At 41.2% G+C, this 20,919-nt stretch overlaps 1 protein-coding gene across 1 annotated transcript in view; it reads left to right on the top strand.

Moving 5' to 3' along the window:
- Nucleotides 1-20,919, top strand: part of sin3b (SIN3 transcription regulator family member B) — a 70,333-nt gene that overhangs the window by 9,541 nt on the left and 39,873 nt on the right. Inside the window, 7 exon segments of the mRNA XM_034179676.1 lie at nt 204-359; nt 11,515-11,601; nt 11,603-11,650; nt 12,186-12,275; nt 13,018-13,136; nt 17,684-17,897; nt 18,018-18,134. Coding sequence (XP_034035567.1) covers nt 204-359; nt 11,515-11,601; nt 11,603-11,650; nt 12,186-12,275; nt 13,018-13,136; nt 17,684-17,897; nt 18,018-18,134 — 831 coding nt within the window.

Genomic DNA, 20,919 nt, shown 5'->3' with positions numbered 1-20,919 from the left:
TAGGGTGCTAGCAATATTAGCGTACTGCTGTTTGTTGACAGACTTTGAAGTCTTCAGTGTTTATTTTGAAGAATAAGTGTGGCAGTATTTTTGTAATTTGCACAAAGACTATTAGTCGTGTAGCCGAGTCCGAAAATGCAGCCTTTGCTCTTTCTATAATCTTCTGCAGCACCACTGAAAACCCTTTTTCTTCTGTCCCTCAGAAGGAGCAGCTGGAGGTGAAAGAGAGTCGAGGTAACCGAGGCGGTGGAGGGATGACAGAAGATGAGGTGTTTTCTAAGGTTGCCAGCCTTTTTAAGGGACAAGAAGACCTGCTGGCTGAATTTGGCCAATTTTTGCCTGATGCTAAGAGGTCACTGGTGAGTCAGGAAGTGAATGAACAGAGATGACAAAAATGTAGTTGTACCAAGCGTTCTTTGTATTTTAAAGGACATATTTCACAGAATTCATAACCAGTCAGGCTTTGGCCAGGTTTCCAGCCATGTGATGATATGCCTGTATTGATGCGTGCACTTCTGTGAATAGTCTCTAAGCATACACCAATCAAAACAAACAGCTATGGAGACTGCCGAAAACAAAGTAATCATTTTTCCAAATGTTTGACAGTGCATATATCACTGAGCAAATGTCCCAGCGTTCACTGTTGAATGGAATGTTGACAAACTGCTACTAATGTAAGAACAGAGTCATGAATTTATTGCAAAGTTGACATAAGTGTGATTTTGTGTCCTCACTCGTTTTTAAAGTGATAACTGTGAATTTTGATGCGGTTGCTGAAACAGCAGCAGCTGCTCTTCACTGCGAGAAGACAGGCTGCACGTGCACATTAATCAGTCACGAACGCAGCATGTTAACAGTCTTCACAAGAGAGACAGCTGGGTGCATACTCGTGTCTGTCATCGATGCAGTAACAGTGAAAAGTCTGAGCATATGAAATAAAGCTTCATGTCCACACAGCCAGGATAAAACACTGTCGTGTAGAGTTTCAGCTGCTCATTCATGGCCACTTACAGTGGCCTTAAAACAGCGTCCTCTTGCGGTACAGAGAGCAGACTCCACACACATCTGAATCCAAAATCCGTCAGTCTCTCTCTCTCTCTCTCTCTCTCTCTCTCAAAAAAATTGAGGGTTGAGGGCGAAGTCTCTGTCATGTCCTGTGAGCGGAGCAATGCCCGTTCACATTCGTGAGCTGGTAGAAAGTCTATAGCTCCAGAAAATAACGAGGACTATATTCCCGACTTTTTCCAAGTGTCTGCTCAGCAGATCCACTGAAATTCAATGAAAGCTGTGCAAATCAGTTTTGAATGAATGGTCAGTAGTTTCATGATCTGATGATGCAGTATTTGTTTCACTCTGTCTGTCATTGTACTGTTAGTGTCTTTGCTGTGAGTGATGTCACCTGCCGATAATTGGCGAGTTTGACGTATTCTGGAAATGCAGTCAATGAGACGTTTATGTAGCAGTGAAGTCCTTCAGCGACCACTTATTGTGAATGCATGTGCCTGGATAGTCTTACAATCACAAATACGTGACTGTTGAGTTATTGTACAGCATGTCAAACAATATGAGACAACCTTTAATGAAGATTGTAGTTTCAGTTTCAATTTATTTTCAATTGTATTTTCAATTGCACTTCACACAAGTAAGGTCTACCCTTACCAACAGTTTCAGTATGTTTTTGACATATGGGTCACTTGCTCAGATGTTTCCAGCCAAAATATTTTTTTATACCATACCAACATAATTATTTAATTGTAAACGTGGTATATAGTAATGTCTGTTCTTCTGGCAAGATTGTCTTGACATGACATTCTTCAGAAATGCTTATTGAACAATGTAGTGGACCTGCCAACTACTACAGATTATGGAATTAATGTATTTTTAATTCAAACATCATACACTTTTTCTACATTTTTATTTTAGTCTTATTCCAAAATGGTTGAAATTCTTTTTTTTTTCCCTTAAAATTCTACACACAATACCCCATAATGGTAATGTGATTTTTATTTTATTTTTTTCCTTAAGATTTTTGCAAATTTCATCACTCATCTTCAACCTCTTTTCCGGGTTCGGGTCACGGGGGCAACAGCTCCAGCAGGGGACCCTAGACTTCCCTTTCCGTGCTACATTGACCACCTCCAACTGGGGGATCCCGAGGCGTTCCCAGGCCAGTGTGGAGATACGAGGTCTGTTAGAAAAGTATCCGACCTTTTTATTTTTTTCAAAAACCTGATGTATTTGAATCATGTGTGCTTGCATGAGCCAACCTTGAACCTTCGTGCGCATGCGTGAATTTTTTCACGCCTGTCGATTGTCATTTGCTTGTAAGCAGCCTTTGTGTGAGGATGGGTGTAGTCTCTCGTCGTTTTTTCTTTGCAAGGAAAATGTCAGAACTGGCGCAGCGTGACTGCATCAAATTTTGCCAGAAACTGGGTGACAGCCAGGTGGAAACCATTCGGATTATTCAGATGGCTTTCGGTGACAATGCTATGGGCATCACACAGATTAAGGAGCGGTACAACCGGTTTAAAGACGTCCGCATAATGGTGGAGAGCAAGCCGCCCTCCGGGTGGCCATCAACATGCTGAAATGACCAGATCATTTCCAAAGTGAACTCTGTGGTGATGCGGGACCGTCGTGTGACTATCCAAGAAATTGTGGAAGAGGTGGACATCAGCACTTTTTTGGCGCATTCCACTGTGACAGAAGATTTTGCCATGAAAAGAGTTGCAGCGAAATTCATGCTGATGGTTTTGCCACAAAGCTGACGGAGCAAAAGCACCTTCGTGTTGAAGTCTCACAGGACATGTTGTGACATGCCCAGCTCTTCCACAATTTCTCGGATAGTCACACGACTGAAAAGCCACCGAAAGCCGTCTGAATCTTCCGAATGGTGGAAGAAAAAAAAAATTGATTGAAGTATTCACAGCCTTTACCATGAAGCTCAGAATTGAACTCAAGTGCATCCTGTTTCCACTGATCATCCTTGAGATGTTTCTACAGCTTAATTGGAGTCCATCTGGGGTAATTCAGTTGATTGGACATGATTTGGAAAGGCACACACCTGTCTACATATAAGGTCCCACAGTTGACGGTGCATATAAGAGCACAAACCAAGCATGAAGTCTAAAGAATTGTTGTTAGACCTCTGAGATAGGATTGTCTCAAGGCACAAATTTGTGGAGGGGTACAGAAACATTTCTGCTGCTGTGAAGGTCCCAATGAGCACAGTGGCCTCCATCATCCATAAATCGAAGAAGTTTGGATCCACCAGAACTCTTCCTACAGCTGGCCGCCCATCTAAACTGAGCGATCGGGAGAAAAGGGCCTTAGTCAGGGAGGTGACCAAGAATCCGAAGGTCAACTCCAACATTCCTCTGTGTAGAGAGAACCTTCCAGAAGGACAACCATCTCTGCAGCAATTCACCAAACAGGCCTGTATGGTAGACTGGCCAGACAGAAGCCACTCCTTAGTAAAAGGCACATAGCAGCCTGCCCAGATTTTGCCAGAAGGCACCTGAAGGACTCTGAGACCATGAGAAACAAAATTCCAGAGCCCAGAGATCTGAAAATGGCTGTGCACTGACCCTCCCCAGCCAGCCTGATGGAGTTTCAGAGGTGCTGCAAAGAGGAATGTGCGAAACTGCCCAAAAATAGATGCATCAAGCTTGCGGCATCAAATTCAAGAAGACCTGAGGCTGTAATTGCTACCAAAAGTGCATCAACATAGTGCTGAGCAAAGGCTGTGAATATTTATGTACATGTGATTCCTTAGTTTTTTTATTTTTAATAAATTTGCAAAAAAAATTTCTAAGACTTTTTTCATGTTGTCATTATGGGGTGTTGTGAGTAGAGGAAAAAATTAATTTACTCCATTTTGGAATTAAACATAAAATGTGGAAAAAGTGAAGCACTTTAAATACTGTCTGTATGCACTGTATATGGACTTATCGTTCAATATATGCCAATGAGCACAATCATTGTGCTGGCCTCTATATCGCGGCTGTGTACACTTTGTCCCACCATGCTGAAGTTCCTGTTGGCAGCACGGGACCGCGTGATATCCATCCAATATTAATATGTTTTTAACATTTTAAACATTTGTGACCTGTGCAAAACATCAAATGACATGAACGGTAGCACTTTATAATGAAATGTGGAATTTGCATCATATTTACTGTAACTTTTATTTAAATTGGCTCAAGTTGTGGCTCTTACAACACAAAAAAAAACATTACAAATATCGCATTCCTTATTTAGTTTTTTATTTCACTTTGCACAGGTCCATTGATGTCTGAGAAGGAAAAAATGGCCTTTAGTTCACGCACTGAGGGGCCATCAACCCATGCAAGCCTTTTGAAATATGAATCACAGATTATTTATTTTCAATTCCAGTCTTGAATATTCTTTAGAATTAAATATTCCTTGCTCTTTGAAAGAATATACTTTCATTTTTGTGCTGTATTATCTTATCATTGCATGACATGGCCTTCAAACAATGTTGATATTATTGTTTGTTATATTTTCTGAGGCAGTACAGTGGAATCTCAAGATACTTTAATTCATTTCGTGACCAAGCCCGTAAGCCAATCTGCTCGTATTTCAAACAAATTTTCCCCATTGAAAATAATTAAAATAATTTTAATCCATTCCAGCCTTGTAAAACATTCTCAGACCACTCTAAATTATGAAAAAAATCATTTTTATTAATGATTGACATGTATACTTGCCTGTGCATAATAAAATATATAAAATAAAAGAAAAAAGTTAGAAACAGATAAATGTGGCTGACAGAGGTGGAGGCAGAGAAGGGAGGGAGGAAGGTTTGCGCACACTGTAAACATAAACTAAACTTAAACTGTAAATCCTTAAAAGGATCATACAGATGTAACTTTAATTGTAAACTTGCAGGTCTTTTGGATAAAAAAAAAAACCTATCCAAGGAGGTTTGCTTTTGCCTGCCTTTCAAAATGTTGCAGAAATGTGATAAAGTGTCATGAAAAAGTGCTGAAGCACGACCAATGAACGCCTTTTATGGGTGTTTCTTTTCAGTGAAGCAGCTTCTTCTCTGGTGTATATATGTCTTCTGTGACATTTTTTTTCCAGAATAATCCAGTTTTGTCACAGTTAAACACTTGTTGCGGGACATAGCCTTCCTTCCCAACAATTGGAGCAAAACATGTGACGTATTCTGCTGCGTTAACGTCCGCACTAGAAGCTTCTCCTCCTTTTCTCCTCTTTCCTTTTCGCTCTGGTGGCATCCCGAAGCGCGACTTGTAACTCAGATTTCCGCTCGTATTCCAAACAAAAATATGGAGAGATGGCTCGTATTTCAAAAGTCGTATGTTGTCACTCGTATGTCGAGGTTCCACTGTATATCATCCAGCAGAATTTGCTGTCATGACAGGCCTAGCTGCAATGAGTGGATTTGATGAGATTACAAGTAATCCAAATGTATGTACATACATACATGTAATCCACATTTATTCTTTCAAAATAATCCTACCCAGCCGTGTGTGAATACTTTCTGGATGCACTCTGTGTGTCAATCAATCAATCAATTTTATTTATATAGCGCCAAATCACAACAAACAGTTGCCCCAAGGCGCTTTATATTGTAAGGCAAGGCCATACAATAATTACGTAAAAACCCCAACGGTCAAAACGACCCCTTTGAGCAAGCACTTGGCGACAGTGGGAAGGAAAAACTCCCTTTTAACAGGAAGAAACCTCCAGCAGAACCAGGCTCGGGGAGGGGCAGTCTTCTGCTGGGATTGGTTGGGGCTGAGGGAGAGAACCAGGAAAAAGACATGCTGTGGAGGGGAGCAGAGATCAATCACTAATGATTAAATGCAGAGTGGTGCATACAGAGCAAAAAGAGAAAGAAACACTCAGTGCATCATGGGAACCCCCCAGCAGTCTAAGTCTATAGCAGCATAACTAAGGGATGGTTCAGGGTCACCTGATCCAGCCCTAACTATAAGCTTTAGCAAAAAGGAAAGTTTTAAGCCTAATCTTAAAAGAAGAGAGGGTGTCTGTCTCCCTGATCCGAATTGGGAGCTGGTTCCACAGGAGAGGAGCCTGAAAGCTGAAGGCTCTGCCTCCCATTCTACTCTTACAAACCCTAGGAACTACAAGTAAGCCTGCAGTCTGAGAGCGAAGCGCTCTATTGGGGTGATATGGTACTACGAGGTCCCTAAGATAAGATGGGACCTGATTATTCAAACCTTATAAGTAAGAAGAAGAATTTTAAATTCTATTCTAGAATTAACAGGAAGCCAATGAAGAGAGGCCAATATGGGTGAGATATGCTCTCTCCTTCTAGTCCCCGTTAGTACTCTAGCTGCAGCATTTTGAATTAACTGAAGGCTTTTCAGGGAACTTTAGGACAACCTGATAATAATGAATTACAATAGTCCAGCCTAGAGGAAATAAATGCATGAATTAGTTTTTCAGCATCACTCTGAGACAAGACCTTTCTATTTTAGAGATACTTGCGTAAATGCAAAAAAGCAGTTCTACATATTTGTTTAATATGCGCTTTGAATGACATATCCTGATCAAAAATGACTCCAAGATTTCTCACAGTATTACTAGAGGTCAGGGTAATGCCATCCAGAGTAAGGATCTGGTTAGACACCATGTTTCTAAGATTTGTGGGGCCAAGTACAATAACTTCAGTTTTATGAGTTTAAAAGCAGGAAATTAGAGGTCATCCATGTCTTTATGTCTGTAAGACGATCCTGCAGTTTAGCTAATTGGTGTGTGTCCTCTGGCTTCATGGATAGATAAAGCTGGCTATCATCTGTGTAACAATGAAAATGTAAGCAATGCCGTCTAATAATACTGCCTAAGGGAAGCATGTATAAAGTGAATAAAATTGGTCCTAGCACAGAACCTTGTGGAACTCCATAATTAACCTTAGTCTGTGAAGAAGATTCACCATTTACATGAACAAATTGTAATCTATTAGATAAATATGATTCAAACCACCGCAGCGCAGTGCCTTTAATACCTATGGCATGCTCTAATCTCTGTAATAAAATTTTTTGGTCAACAGTATCAAAAGCAGCACTGAGGTCTAACAGAACAAGCACAGAGATGAGTCCACTGTCCTGAGGCCATAAGAAGATCATTTGTAACCTTCACTAATGCTGTTTCTGTACTATGATGAATTCTAAAACCTGACTGAAACTCTTCAAATAGACCATTCCTCTGCAGATGATCAGTTAGCTGTTTTACAAATACCCTTTCAAGAATTTTTGAGAGAAAAGGAAGGTTGGAGATTGGCCTATAATTATCTAAGATAGCTGGGTCAAGTGATGGCTTTTTAAGTAATTGTTTAATTACTGCCACCTTAAAACCCTGTGGTACATAGCCAACTAATAAAGATAGATTGATCATATTTAAGATCGAAGCATTAAATAATGGTAGGGCTTCCTTGAGCAGCCTGGTAGGAATGGGGTCTAATAGACATGTTGATGGTTTGGATGAAGTAACTAATGAAAATAACTCAGACAGAACAATCTGAGAGAAAGAGTCTAACCAAATACCGGCATCACTGAAAGCAGCCAAAGATAACGATACGTCTTGGGATGGTTATGAGTAATTTTTTCTCTAATAGTTAAAATTTTATTAGCAAAGAAAGTCATGAAGTCATTACTAGTTAATGTTAAAGGAATACTCGGCTCAATAGAGCTCTGACTCTTTGTCAGCCTGGCTACAGTGCTGAAAAGAAACCTGGGGGGGTTCTTATTTTCTTCAATTAGTGATGAGTAGTAAGATGTCCTAGCTTTATGGAGCGCTTTTTTATAGAGCAACAGGCTCTTTTTCCAGGCTAAGTGAAGATCTTCTAAATTAGTGAATTGCCATTTCCTCTCCAACTTACGGGTTATCTGCTTTAAGCTGCGAGTTTGTGAGTTATACCACGGAGTCAGGCACTTCTGATTTAAAGCTCTCTTTTTCAGAGGAGCTACAGCATCCAAAGTTGTCTTCAGTGAGGATGTAAAACTATTGACGAGATACTCTATCTCACTTACAGAGCTTAGGTAGCTACTCTGCACTGTGTTGGTATATGGCATTAGAGAACATAAAGAAGGAATCATATCCTTAAACCTAGTTACAGCGCTCTCTGATAGACTCGTAGTGTAATGAAACTTATTCCCCACTGCTGGGTGGTCCATCACAGTAAATGTAAATGTTATTAAGAACTGATCAGACAGAAGGGAGTTTTCAGGGAGTTCTGTTAAGTCGTCAATTTCCATACCATAAGTCAGAACAAGATCTAAGATATGATTAAAGTGGTGGGTGGACTCATTTACATTTTGAGCAAAGCCAGTTGAGTCTAATAATAGATTAAATGCAGTGTTGAGGGTGTCATTCTCAGCATCTGTGTGGATATTAAAATCGCCCACTATAATTATCTTATCTGAGCTAAGCACTAAATCAGACAAAAGGTCTGAAAATTCACAGAGAAACTCACAGTAACGACCAGGTGGACGATAGATAATAACAAATAAAACTGGTTTTTGGGACTTCCAATTTGGAGGACAAGACTAAGAGTCAAGCTTTCAAATGAATTAAAGCTCTGTCTGGGTTTTTGATTAATTAATAAGCTGGAATGGAAGATTGCTGCTAATCCTCCGCCTCGGCCCGTGCTACGAGCGTTCTGGCAGTTAGTGTGACTCGGGGGTGTTGACTCATTTAAACTAACATATTCATCCTGCTGTAACCAGGTTTCTGTAAGGCAGAATAAATCAATATGTTGATCAATTATTATATCATTTACTAACAGGGACTTAGAAGAGAGAGACCTAATGTTTAATAGACCACATTTAACTGTTTTAGTCTGTGGTGCAGTTGAAGGTGCTATTTTTTCTTTTTGAATTTTTATGCTTAAATAGATTTTTGCTGGTTATTGGTGGTCTGGGAGCAGGAACCGTCTCTACGGGGATGGGGTAATGAGGGGATGGCAGGGGAGAGAAGCTGCAGAGAAGTGTGTAAGACTACAACTCTGCTTCCTGGTCCCAACCCTGGATAGTCACAGTTTGGAGGATTTAAGAAAATTGGCCAGATTTCTAGAAATGAGAGCTGCTCCATCCAAAGTGGGATGGATGCCGTCTCTCCTAACAAGACCAGGTTTTCCCCAGAAGCTTTGCCAATTATCTATGAAGCCCAACTCATTTTTTGGACACCACTCAGACAGCCAGCAATTCAAGGAGAACATGCGGCTAAACATGTCACTCCCGGTCCGATTGGGGAGGGGCCCAGAGAAAACTACAGAGTCCGACATTGTTTTTGCAAAGTTACACACCGATTCAGTGTTAATTTTAGTGACCTCCGATTCGCGTAACCGGGTGTCATTACTGCCGACGTGAATTACAGTCTTACCAAATTTACGCTTAGCCTTAGCCAGCAGTTTCAAATTTCCTTCAATGTCGCCTGCTCTGGCCCCCGGAAGACAATTGACTATGGTTGCTGGTGTCGCTAACTTCACATTTCTCAAAACAGTCGCCAATAACCAGAGTTTGATCCTCGGTGGGTGTGTCGCCGAGTGGGGAAAAACGACTAGAAATGTGAACGGGTTGGCGGTGTACACGGGGCTTCTGTTTAGGACTACGCTTCCTCCTCACAGTCACCCAGTCGGCCTGCTTTCCCGGCTGCTCGGGATCTGCCAGAGGGAAACTAACGGCGGCTAAGCTACCTTGGTCCGCACCGACTACAGGGGTCTAGCTAGCTGTAGAATTTTCCACGGTGCGGAGCCGAGTCTCCAATTCGCCCAGCCTGGCCTCCAAAGCTACGAATAAGCTACACTTATTACAAGTACCATTACTGCTAAAGGAGGCCGAGGAATAACTAAACATTTCACACCCAGAGCAGAAAAGTGCGGGAGAGACAGGAGAAGCCGCCATGCTACACCGGCTAAGAGCTAGTAGCTGCGCTAAGCTAGCTGATTCCTAAAAACACACAAAGTGAATAATGTGTAAATAATTTAGAGGTGATTCAGCAGAGGGAGTGCTTTAGTTAAGGCATGTGAAGATTACACTGTGAAACAAATCGTTATCTAGGTAACTAGATCAGTCTAACTGCGCAGATTAAACAGCTAACAGATACAGCAAAACACTGCTGTGCTCCGGAACAGGAAGTGATACAATACCGCAGTGAGAGCCAACCACCAGTAGAGGCAAGCAAGACGACTTGCTTGATATCGACTTGCTTGAGGTGTGTAATATATATATGTGTATGTGTGTATATGTGTGCGTGTGTGTGTATGTGTGTGTGTGTAAGGGAGCATGCCCCCAGACCCCACCTACACGAGGGGTGCATTTTGGACTTTGTTCCTTTCTGTCATACAACCTTTTATGTTCTAGGTAATGCCCTCTGGCTTGACAAACATGTTTTGGAACTTAAGCGTTCACACAGTAATTAAGCTGAATAGAGTCATTTGCTCTGTTTAATCATCCTCTGGGTGCAGCATGAAATGTACCTGCAGAATGTGAACACAGACATGAGTAAAAAGGCCCATTTACACCTGGCATTAAAATGTGTGATATCCTGATTACAATTAGATTTGATTTTAACACGATTATTTTTACACTTGGTGTTAATGTCTCCACTGGCCACATTGAAATCCGATTAATCACAGATGTCTGGCTCGCTCCACACCTTCAATAGTTTGTGTGGGTCAAAATAAACCAAATAGAAGTTGTGCTATTGTGATTGTTGCTTTTACATGTGGAGGAAGAAGCAGTCTTAAACACCAAAAATGCTGATACACAGCGGAGGAGAATACGTTTGCTTCAGGTTGTGGTCCAGATGATGATCCGGATGGCAGGAACGCAGGTCTGATGGAGGGGATGGGGAGCTTCTCAAACCCATATATGTGTTGTCAACTTTCTTTAACAATTTTTTTTTTTTTTGATGTGACCACAGCCTTCAGCAAACAGTGTTGTCTAGAAGGGACATGCACCTCTGCTCAGCACAGAGTTAGAAATGAGGGTCATGGTTAAAGTGTTGTAGTGACCATTTGGTACCACACACAAAGCTGTTGTCAGTGGACTGGAAGTGCATTTTCATTTCTACTGCTGTTCAGTATGGTCACTATACATGGCACCTCCACTGGTGATTTAAACTGATCGGCAAATAATCCCCAGTGCCTTTTGGGTGCATTGGATCCATTCATGTGTTGAGTGCTAGCAGAGTGTAATCTATCACCAAAAATGCTTTTAATGCCAGGTGCAAATTGGGTGAATGAGTGTTTTGAACAATAATTTAACATTGTCATTGGTTTGTGATTAACTGTTTTTCAAGGGGGGGTATTGAGTGCTGCACTACATAAGTTAATTGGTACCCTCCAACCTTTCAAATTTTGTCGCATCTGGTGTGGTGATACATGTTGTATGTAGAATGCCTCATGAAGAGTAGTTGATGATTCATTGACAAAATGGAGCAGATCAATTAATAGAAAGTTATCACCACCATTCTGATCTATCCTGTGCATTTCTGTTCCTATAGTTCACAGGGAGTTCACTTACTGGGGGAAAAGACCAGCTGAAGAGGCCAGAGGAAGAAGACATGATAGCCAAACAGAGCAAAAAGAGGGCCCAGACCCATGTTACTACAGCACATGTCCCCCATTACTCAAGGTAATGCGATGACACAGACTATTCTGTATCCAAAATTGCTTCAGACCCTGCCGATGTACAGACTGTTGACAAAGGTGGAAAAAAAATTAATAAATGAGTGGAAGAAAACACAATGAATGCCCCCATTCATGGGGTACAAAGGCATCACTGAATGGTTTGAGGATGAAATTAATGTAAATCATATGCTTTGGCCTTCAGTCACCAGATCTCAACTCAATTGAACACCTATGGAAGATTGTTGGTCTGGCATACTTTACAGCACTCCACCATCATCAAATGAATGTTTTGGACATGAATGGTGTTTTATTGTTCCAGTGACTTGTCAAATCAATGTTAAGGCCCATCGGAGCTGTTCTGCGTGGCCTCACGTCTTACTAAAACACTATGCTGTTTTCCTTCTTAATTGTCACCTGTCGTGTATATACATATCTTTTATTGCAAAAGTGTATGCTTATTTTGTCAAAAGCAACAACACTGCAGTTGTTTTTTTATTACGTTCAACTTCAATAATAATTTAATATTAATTTCTTTTTAATTTAGAAAAAAATGAAGTATTCCTGTACCAAAGATCAGTCATTTGCTTCAGTTGGCAAACATGGAGTGTTACGAGAATTCTCTTTTTTTGATAAGGTGAGGCATAACCTTTCAGTGCATCACTTGTTTTATCTGACTCTTACAGCTTATGTACACCTTTTATTATTTTTATTTTTTAAATGTTCTTTTAATTATTTTGGCTGCTCTTGTCTTGGTGTGCCACATTGTATCTGGTATGGATCCACCTTTTGATTTGGCACAAGTTTAGTTCCGGATGCCTTTGTGTCCACTGTGCATTCATTACAGATTGGCCCTGCAGTGTCTCCTCAGCTAATGCATTATCCATGTAAGATTCACCATAAGTGGCACAGCACCAGGCAACTTTTGTTTTTGATTCTGTTTTCCTTCAGTGTTTCTTCTGGCAAAGCAGCTTGTGTAGCTAATACACCATAGCATACTCAGTCTCACTCCCTCTTTTCCTGATCATTCTCTTTTACGTTTATGGAGTAAGAGTAAAATAGTATGTAAATAATTCTCAACTATAAGTGCAAAAATACACATCACTTAAAATGGTAGAGAAAATGGCTGTGCCGAAGTTGACGCAAATTTCGTTACTGGTGAATGAGTGAACAGGCAATCAGTGGATTAACTTCCTGATTATCAAGCTCCGACAACAAGAGTAAGCTGTTCCTCCACAGATGTGCCGATGGTGTACATAAACTGTTCATTTGACTCTCTGCCACTTTCTCTCCCAATATTTCTGTGTTCATGTAAATTTGTTCTTCACAGACACTAATTTGTTTGCTGTTATTTTCTTGTCAACCCACACATTATTCAGGTGCGCCGCCTCTTTAAAAGTCAGGAAGTGTATGAGAACTTCCTGCGCTGTATCGCCTTGTTTAACCAGGAAGTAGTTTCGGGGGTTGAGCTTCTGCAGCTGGTCACTCCTTTCCTGGGGTGAGTGGATTGAAGGTTTTTAAACTGGATAAAGGTGTTTGATTAAAATTAGTAACAAATGAATGGAGCCAGTGGCTCACACAAGCACCAATCAACACTAAATCTGAAATGTCGTGAAGAATTCTGTCTTAGTAGTGGGAAGGGAAAAGACAATTTGAATGCTAATTACGAAATGCTGTAATGTTCGGTGAATTCTTAACAAAATAATAGGAAAATATTGATCACACTTGAGGGTGTAAGTTTACATGTGCCATGGTTAACAACATTCACACTCACTTTTCTTCAGCTGCACATTTTATGTTACTAAACAGCACGTCAAATTAATTAGAACGAGGCATCCAGGAAAAATTAATCTCCACAAGTCGAATTCTTCTGATGAGCCACATGCAACTGTATGAGCTGTTGTATGGAAACAAAAGTATGTTGGTACCACACAGACTTTGCATTGTTCATGAAGAAAACTGAAATTAACACCCAGGAATGAACAAATTTCAGTCTCATAGGTTCAACAGAAACACAAGTTCACAACGAAGATGTTGAAGTAGCTGGAGGTGTCAGGTACAAATGTCTTTGGTCACGCTGAAGGAAGATGGTTGGGTGGTGCTAGTAAGACTTTGTGTCAAATGAATGGTTAATTAGGGAGATTTAAAATGAGGCATACTGTATTAATTGCATTAGGAGGAAATGCCAGCTATGACATATTAGCTATGTAGTGTATTTCTGCAGGTGTGATCCAAGATACAGTGCACTGCTTTTTGCCACTGTATATAAATTCATTTATTCTTTCATTCATTTAGTCATTTTCTATACCAGCTTACTCCAATCAAGGGTCTCAGGGGGCTGGAACTTATCCCAGCAGCCATAGGATGAGAGGCAGGGTCCACCCTGGGCAGGATGCCAGTCTACTGCAGAGCCACATACACTCATGCACACCTACGGTCAGTTTAAAGTGTCCACCCAACCTGCATGTCTTTGGAAGTGGGAGGAAGTGGCAGCACCAAGAGGGAACCCAGGGGAATACAGGGAGAACTTGCAGACTCCACACAGAACCAGACAAGAAGCAATCCACGCCCTCCTTGCTGTCCTGGCAAAAGTGAAGCCACTGTACCACCCTTGTATGTAAATATATGGTCTTATATGTCTGTGCATTTCATATAGAACTAGACTGTATTAAATGAAAGCTGACACACACAAATGATGAATTCCATGATGTTTTCATTCATTTTCTATACCCGCTTACTCCAATTAAGGGTCACTGAGGGGTGGAGCCTATCCCAACCGTCATAGGGTGAGAGGCGGGGTATGCCTTAGACAGGACGCCAGGGCCACACATAGACACACATTCACACCTGCACGCATGCCTATGGTTAGTTTTAGACTTGCATGTCTTTGGAAGTGGGAGGAAGCCGAAGCACCCAAAGACAACCCACACCAACACGGGGAGAATGTGCAAACTCTGCACAGAGAGGTTTAGGTAGGAAGTAATCCCATGACTTTTCTGTGAGACAGCAGTGCAAATCACTACACCACCATGCTGCCCTCCATGATGTCTTTCATACATTAATTTCAATTTAACAATGAACATCTGCAGCACATTTGTATAATGTAACCAATGTTTGTTTTGTTTACATCAGCGCTGCTCAGTATTAACATGGAGCTATCAGGATGGCTAAAATCATGAAATGCTATCAAAGTGGGTGGAGCCCAGGACTCTGAAACCTGTCCTGTAATATCTCACCAAATAAAATTAATCTTGAGCCACAAAATGTATTCATTAATGAATAAAGACAAGATTATAAGATGTGTGTACTCTATATATATATATATATATATATATATATATATATATATATATATATATATATATATATATATATATATATATATATATATAAACAAAATTATATTACACACAGAGTGCATCCAGAAAGTATTCAGTGCATTTTTCATATAACTTTATTCCAAAATGGATGAAATTAATTTTTTCCTCAAAATTCTTTGCACAATACCCCATAATGACTGTGAAACTAGTTTTTAGATTTTTGCAAATTTATTAAAGAAAAAAACCCTAAGAAATCACATGTACATAAGTATTCACAGCATTTGCCATGAAGCTCAAAAATGAGCTCAGGTGCATCCTATTTCCATTGATCATCCTTGATGTTTCTGCAGCTTATTTGGAGTCCACCTGGGGTAAATTCATTTGATTGGACACGATTTGGAAAGGCACACACCTGTGTACATATAAGGTCCCACAGTTGACAGTGCATGTCAGAGCACAAACCAAGCATGAAGCCAAAAGTTAGATGAAGTTACAGACAATTGTCTGGAGACCTTCAAGACAGGCTTGTCTTGAGGCACAAATCTGAGGAAGGGTACAGAAACATTTCTGCTGCTTTAGAGGTCCCATTGAGCACAGTGGCCTCCATAATCTGTTAATGGAAAAAGTTTGGATCCTGCCTAGAGTCTAAACTGAGTGATTGGGGTGAAGGGCCTTAGTCAGGGAGGTGACCAAGAACCTGATGGGCACTCTGTCAGAGTCCCAGCATTCCTGTGTGGAGAGAGGAGAACCTGCCAGGACAACCACCTCTGCAACAATCCATCAGTCAGGCCTGTATGGTAGAGTGGCCAGACGGAAGCCACTTATTATTAAAAAGCACATGGCATCCTGCCTGGAGTTTGCTAAAAGACACCTGATGGACTGTCAGACCATATACATACATAAATCTATCTTCAACCACTTATCCGTGATCAGGTTGGAGGGCCAATAGCTCCAACAGAGGATCCCAAACTTCCCTTTCCCAGGCAACATTACCCACCTCTGACTGGGGATACAGAGGCATTCCCAGGCCAGTGTGGAGATATCTCTCCACCTAGTCCTGGGTCTGTCCCAGTCTCTTCCTAGCTGGACATTCCTGGAACACTTCCCTTGGGAGGTGCCCGGAGGCATCCTTACCAGATGCCCCGAACCACCTCAGCTGCTTCTTTCAACGCTAAGGACCAACGGCTATTCTCCGAACTCCTTGCGAATGACCAAGCTACTCACCCTATCTCTAAGGGAGACACCAGCCACCCTCCTGAAGTACCCCATTTCAGCCGCTCAGACCATGAGAAACAAAATTCTCTGGTTTGATAAGACAAAGAATGAACTGTCTCAGAAAGACAACCATCTCTGCAGCAATTCACCAATCATGCCTGTATGGTAGAGTGGCTAGACAGAAGTCACTTCTTAAAGGCACATGGTAGCCTGCTTTGAGTTTGCTAAAAGGCACGTGAAGGACTTTCAGACCATGAGAAACAAAATTCTCTGGTGAGATGAGGCAAAGATTGAACTCCTTGGCGTGAATGCCACGCATCATGTTTGGAGGAAACCAGACACCATCCCTATATTGAAGCATGGAGGTGGGAGCATCATGCTGTGGGGATGTTCTTCAGTGGCAGGAACTGGGAGATGACTCAGGATTGAGAGAAAGATGTTGAAGATAACTTCAGCAATGTACAGAGACATCCTGGATGAAAACCTGCTCCAGAACGCTCTTGACCTCAGACTGGGGCGACAGTTCATCTTTTAGCAGGACAATGACCCTAAGCACATAGCCAAGATATCAAAGGAGTGGCTTCAGGACAACTCTGTGAATGTCCTTGAGTGGCCCAGCCAGAGCCCAGACCTGAATCCGATTGAACATCTCTGGAGAGATCTGAAAATGGCTGTGCAGTGACGCTCCCCATCCAACCAGAATAAGCTTGAGAGGTGCTGCAAAGACCAATGGGCAGAACTGCCAAAAGATAGGTGCGCCAAGCTTGTGGCATCATATTCAAGAAGACTTAATGCTGTAATTGTTGCCAGAGGTGCATCAACCAGCTTTTCATGTCATTATTGGGTATTGTGAGTAGAATTTTGAGGGAAAAATGAATTTGCTTCATGTTGGAATAAGCCTGTAACATAACAATATGGAAAAAGTGAAGCGCTATGAATAGCTGAAGCCTTTATTTTCACAGTTCATGTGGTACTCGGGTGAAGTAGCAAGCATCGCACTTGACTTGCTGTGTAGTAGCGGCTAACTAGGGTGCACTTTAATTACAATCCGAACGGGACGCTGTGCAGTGTGCCAGTTAAAGCGCAAGTTTTTCCAAATTAAATGTACCTGTGTACGGCATGCCAGAGCATTGCAGTGATATATGCTATCACCTTTAGTCATCATTCACTAGAGTATCATGAATGTCACAAATTGCTCTATGAAAATTACTGATGTCAACATACACACAATGCAATGCAACTTACGACACCTTAACTAAAGTGACATGAACTATACAATGACATGGCTAAAATTCATCTCTGTTACCCATGTGTAGAAAGGGTAACTGAGCTAATAACATCATAAAATTCAATTACATTAACTCATGGATTCATTCACAGATTGATGGAGAAGTGATAAGAGTTTAGTCTATTAGTGTTTGCCTGATTCCTCTCTCTCACTCACACACACACACTCACTCTCTCTCACTCACTCCTCTCTGTCATTTACTATTTGTCTGTCTCCTTCCAGGAAATTTCCTGAACTGTACACGCAGTTCAAATCCTTTCTGGGGGACAAAGAGCTCTCTCATGCTGTGTCGGGCCTTTCAGATCGCTATATGGAAGGGGGAGGGGGCAGGGAGGTGGACTATGCCTCCTGCAAACGCTTGGGGTCCAGCTACAGAGCATTACCCAAGACTTACCAACAGCCCAAATGTAGTGGACGCACAGCCCTGTGCAAAGAGGTTAATTGTCTTACGCTTCCTTAAAGTCACTGTACTTCCTTCGTGTTTATTCATTTTGTCATCTTATGAAATGTCCTATAGAATGTTTTGTCATTGATCCTTTCCTTGCTTGCTGTTCAGGTGCTGAATGATACCTGGGTGTCATTCCCCTCTTGGTCAGAGGACTCAACTTTTGTCAGCTCTAAGAAAACTCCTTATGAGGAGCAGTTGCATCGCTGTGAAGATGAGAGGTTTGAGGTTCGTGCTTCCAAATGATCTCTATATTTTGCTACATCTTTCTCTGTAATCTCTATATATTTTGTAATCCTGTGAGATGACTTTTCTGTATACAGTCAGGTACTCAAATATTTGGACTTTGAAAAGGTGTTCCACTGTGCATTGGAGCACATTAACAGCAAATATGTTTGAGATCAATGTGTAGATTTTTCACCTTTAAATTGAAGGTTCTCAGAATGAGTGAAGTCTTTTGTGAAGTCACAACAGTTTTCCAGAAAATCATAAATATGTAGCATTTACCCAAGATATATACAAGTCACTGGTAAAACTGAAAGGCCTGGTATAGTTGTACAACCAAATAGTAGGGCAGATGAGACAGTGATTACTTGTACCATAAAGATTGGAAGAGACTGTACAACTACTTTAGAGCTGATTAACTTGTCATAGATATGGCGAAAATAGTTTTTTGTTCAATGCCTGGACATTCTGGCTCCATAACATATAAATGGGCTGCATTTATATAGTGCTTTTCCATCTGCATCAGACACTCAAAGTGCTTTACACATCAATGCCTTACATTCACCCTGATGTGAGGCTGCTGCCATGCAAGGCGCCCACTACACACTGGGAGCAACTAGGGGATTAAGGACCTTGCCCAAGGGTCCTTTGTGATTTTCCGCTCAGGCTTTGCTTTGAACCGAGGTTCCTCTGGTCTTAAGCCCAGTGCTTTAAACACTAGACCATCACCTCCCCACATACCACAAACAATTAATGACATGTTTTCCAGATAAAGTAGAGGAAAAATTTATGGAATCACTCACGTTTCAGGCAAACATGTCAGATGACCTGATCTGCTTGATTGTACATCAGGACGCTGAGCGGAGAATGAGCTGGCCTGCTAATATGTAGACCTAAGTTTGCATCCTGTTAATGCTATCCTGTCTGTGTCCTTGGACAAGATGCCTAAACTACATGTTCTCAGTCCAAACCAACTGTCATGGCTGCCGGCCTCAGCTGAGGAAATAACCTGCTTTGGACTTGTGTCCCATTTAGGAGGAGTTGTAGACTTTCACCCCCTTGACTCTAGGGAATCTGGAGATAAGCACAGCACCAACAGGCCTTGGGGCCTATGTAGAATTTACTTCTCTTTAAGACCAGCACTCTGATTTGTGCTGATATGTTCCATTGCTTAATAGCTATCTGTGGGCGGTCATGTCCCAAATTTTTTTTGCTGGCATAGTGAGTAAACCTAAAATTCTACTTGTTAGTTTCTGTCGTGTGTTTTGCAATCATCAGACAGCTGTAAGAAGCTCAGTCCTCCCCCAGCGAAGGGAGCAGATCGCTGCCAGCTGCTACTGCAAAGAAGGAAAAAAAGGTTATTTACTTTCAACATGCATCGAATCAGACAGTGGGCAGAAGACATGAAACTTCACTCATGGTTTTATTTATAAACTAATTATGGGACAGTTTATCGATATTAAAGGCAACTCTGTCATTTTTACAGCGTGAATATAATATCTCACTATCTTTAAGTAATACACTAATTCTGAAGGGTTTGAGGTTGGTAAAGGTTGGTAAAATGCATAAGAATACTGCCATCTACTGGACGGGAGTCTGATAGACCAACATATTTGTGAATCTCGATGCAGTTTACGCTCAGAATGTCCTCAATATAAGTGATCACCGAGCACACACATTGTAAAAACCAACACACAAGTTAGAGTAACTTTACAGGGGGGTGTCAAACATAATTACATAATTTACAGGGGGTGTCAAACAATAATTACATAATTTACAGGGGGTGTCACACGGTTTTATGCATAGAAAATATTAGTGAATAGGGTTGGGTATCGAGAACCGGTTCTTCTTTGAGAATCGTTAATAAATTATTCGATCCACCAACATCAATAGCTCTTCTGCTTAATGGTTCCCTTATCGGTCCTTCAGAGATGTTTTTCAGGGTGTTTGCCAGAAAGTGATAATTTCTCTACACTGATTGCAGACCCTGCAGCAGGTTTGTAATCAGCTGCTTATGTAACAGCTCCGCTTTGAAGCTTGAACCAAAGAAGCAGTGCTCCATTGGTTCTCTGCTTCGCTCCTTTTCAGAAGTGGCAAGTCTGCTTCTTAACCCCTCTAAAGGCATTTAAAAATGTTAGTCATGAGTCACTTTTGTGTGGATTAAGTCACTAACTGGGACTCTTGTCTTGTTGCAGACAAGAACGAGAATGGTCCTCTATCCGTTTGCAAAACACTGCGCGCTCTCTGCGAGTCAAGTTAGAGTCCGGACGGAATTAATAACTTCAAAAGAGGAATTGCTGTTTTAAATCAAATGACACCTCTTTCCAAACCTTGTAATACAGCAATAAACTACACTCAACCAAAGCGTTTTTTTCCTCCCAAAATGAGACTTCCTACGTTCTTTATGATTACATTGATGCTGACATGCAGCACAGCCAGCTGAGCTCAGCTCAGAGGTAGGGAGTGACATTCTTGCCATTCATGGTCGAAAGGAAATGCTGCTGACAAAAACTACATATTTTGTTTATTTCATTTATGTCCAAAGATCAAGGATACCCATGTAGAGTTTAAGACCAGAGATCAAGGAGCAAGTGGCCAATATCATATTTATTTACTTTAAGACTCAAAAAAATGTCATTGACATAGAAAACCTGTAAAGCCTACTTTTAGTACACAGAAAATTCACAAGAGGTATTGATAAGGGAATCAATAAGGAATCGGATCGATAAGCAGAATTGATAAGGGAATCTATCGATAAAATCAATATCCATCCCTATTAGTGAATGAT

Source organism: Thalassophryne amazonica, chromosome 10, assembly GCF_902500255.1.
Source record: "Thalassophryne amazonica chromosome 10, fThaAma1.1, whole genome shotgun sequence".
Lineage (NCBI taxonomy): Eukaryota > Metazoa > Chordata > Actinopteri > Batrachoidiformes > Batrachoididae > Thalassophryne > Thalassophryne amazonica.
Note: the sequence above shows the minus strand (reverse complement) of the source record. Positions and strands in the feature narration are given on the sequence as shown.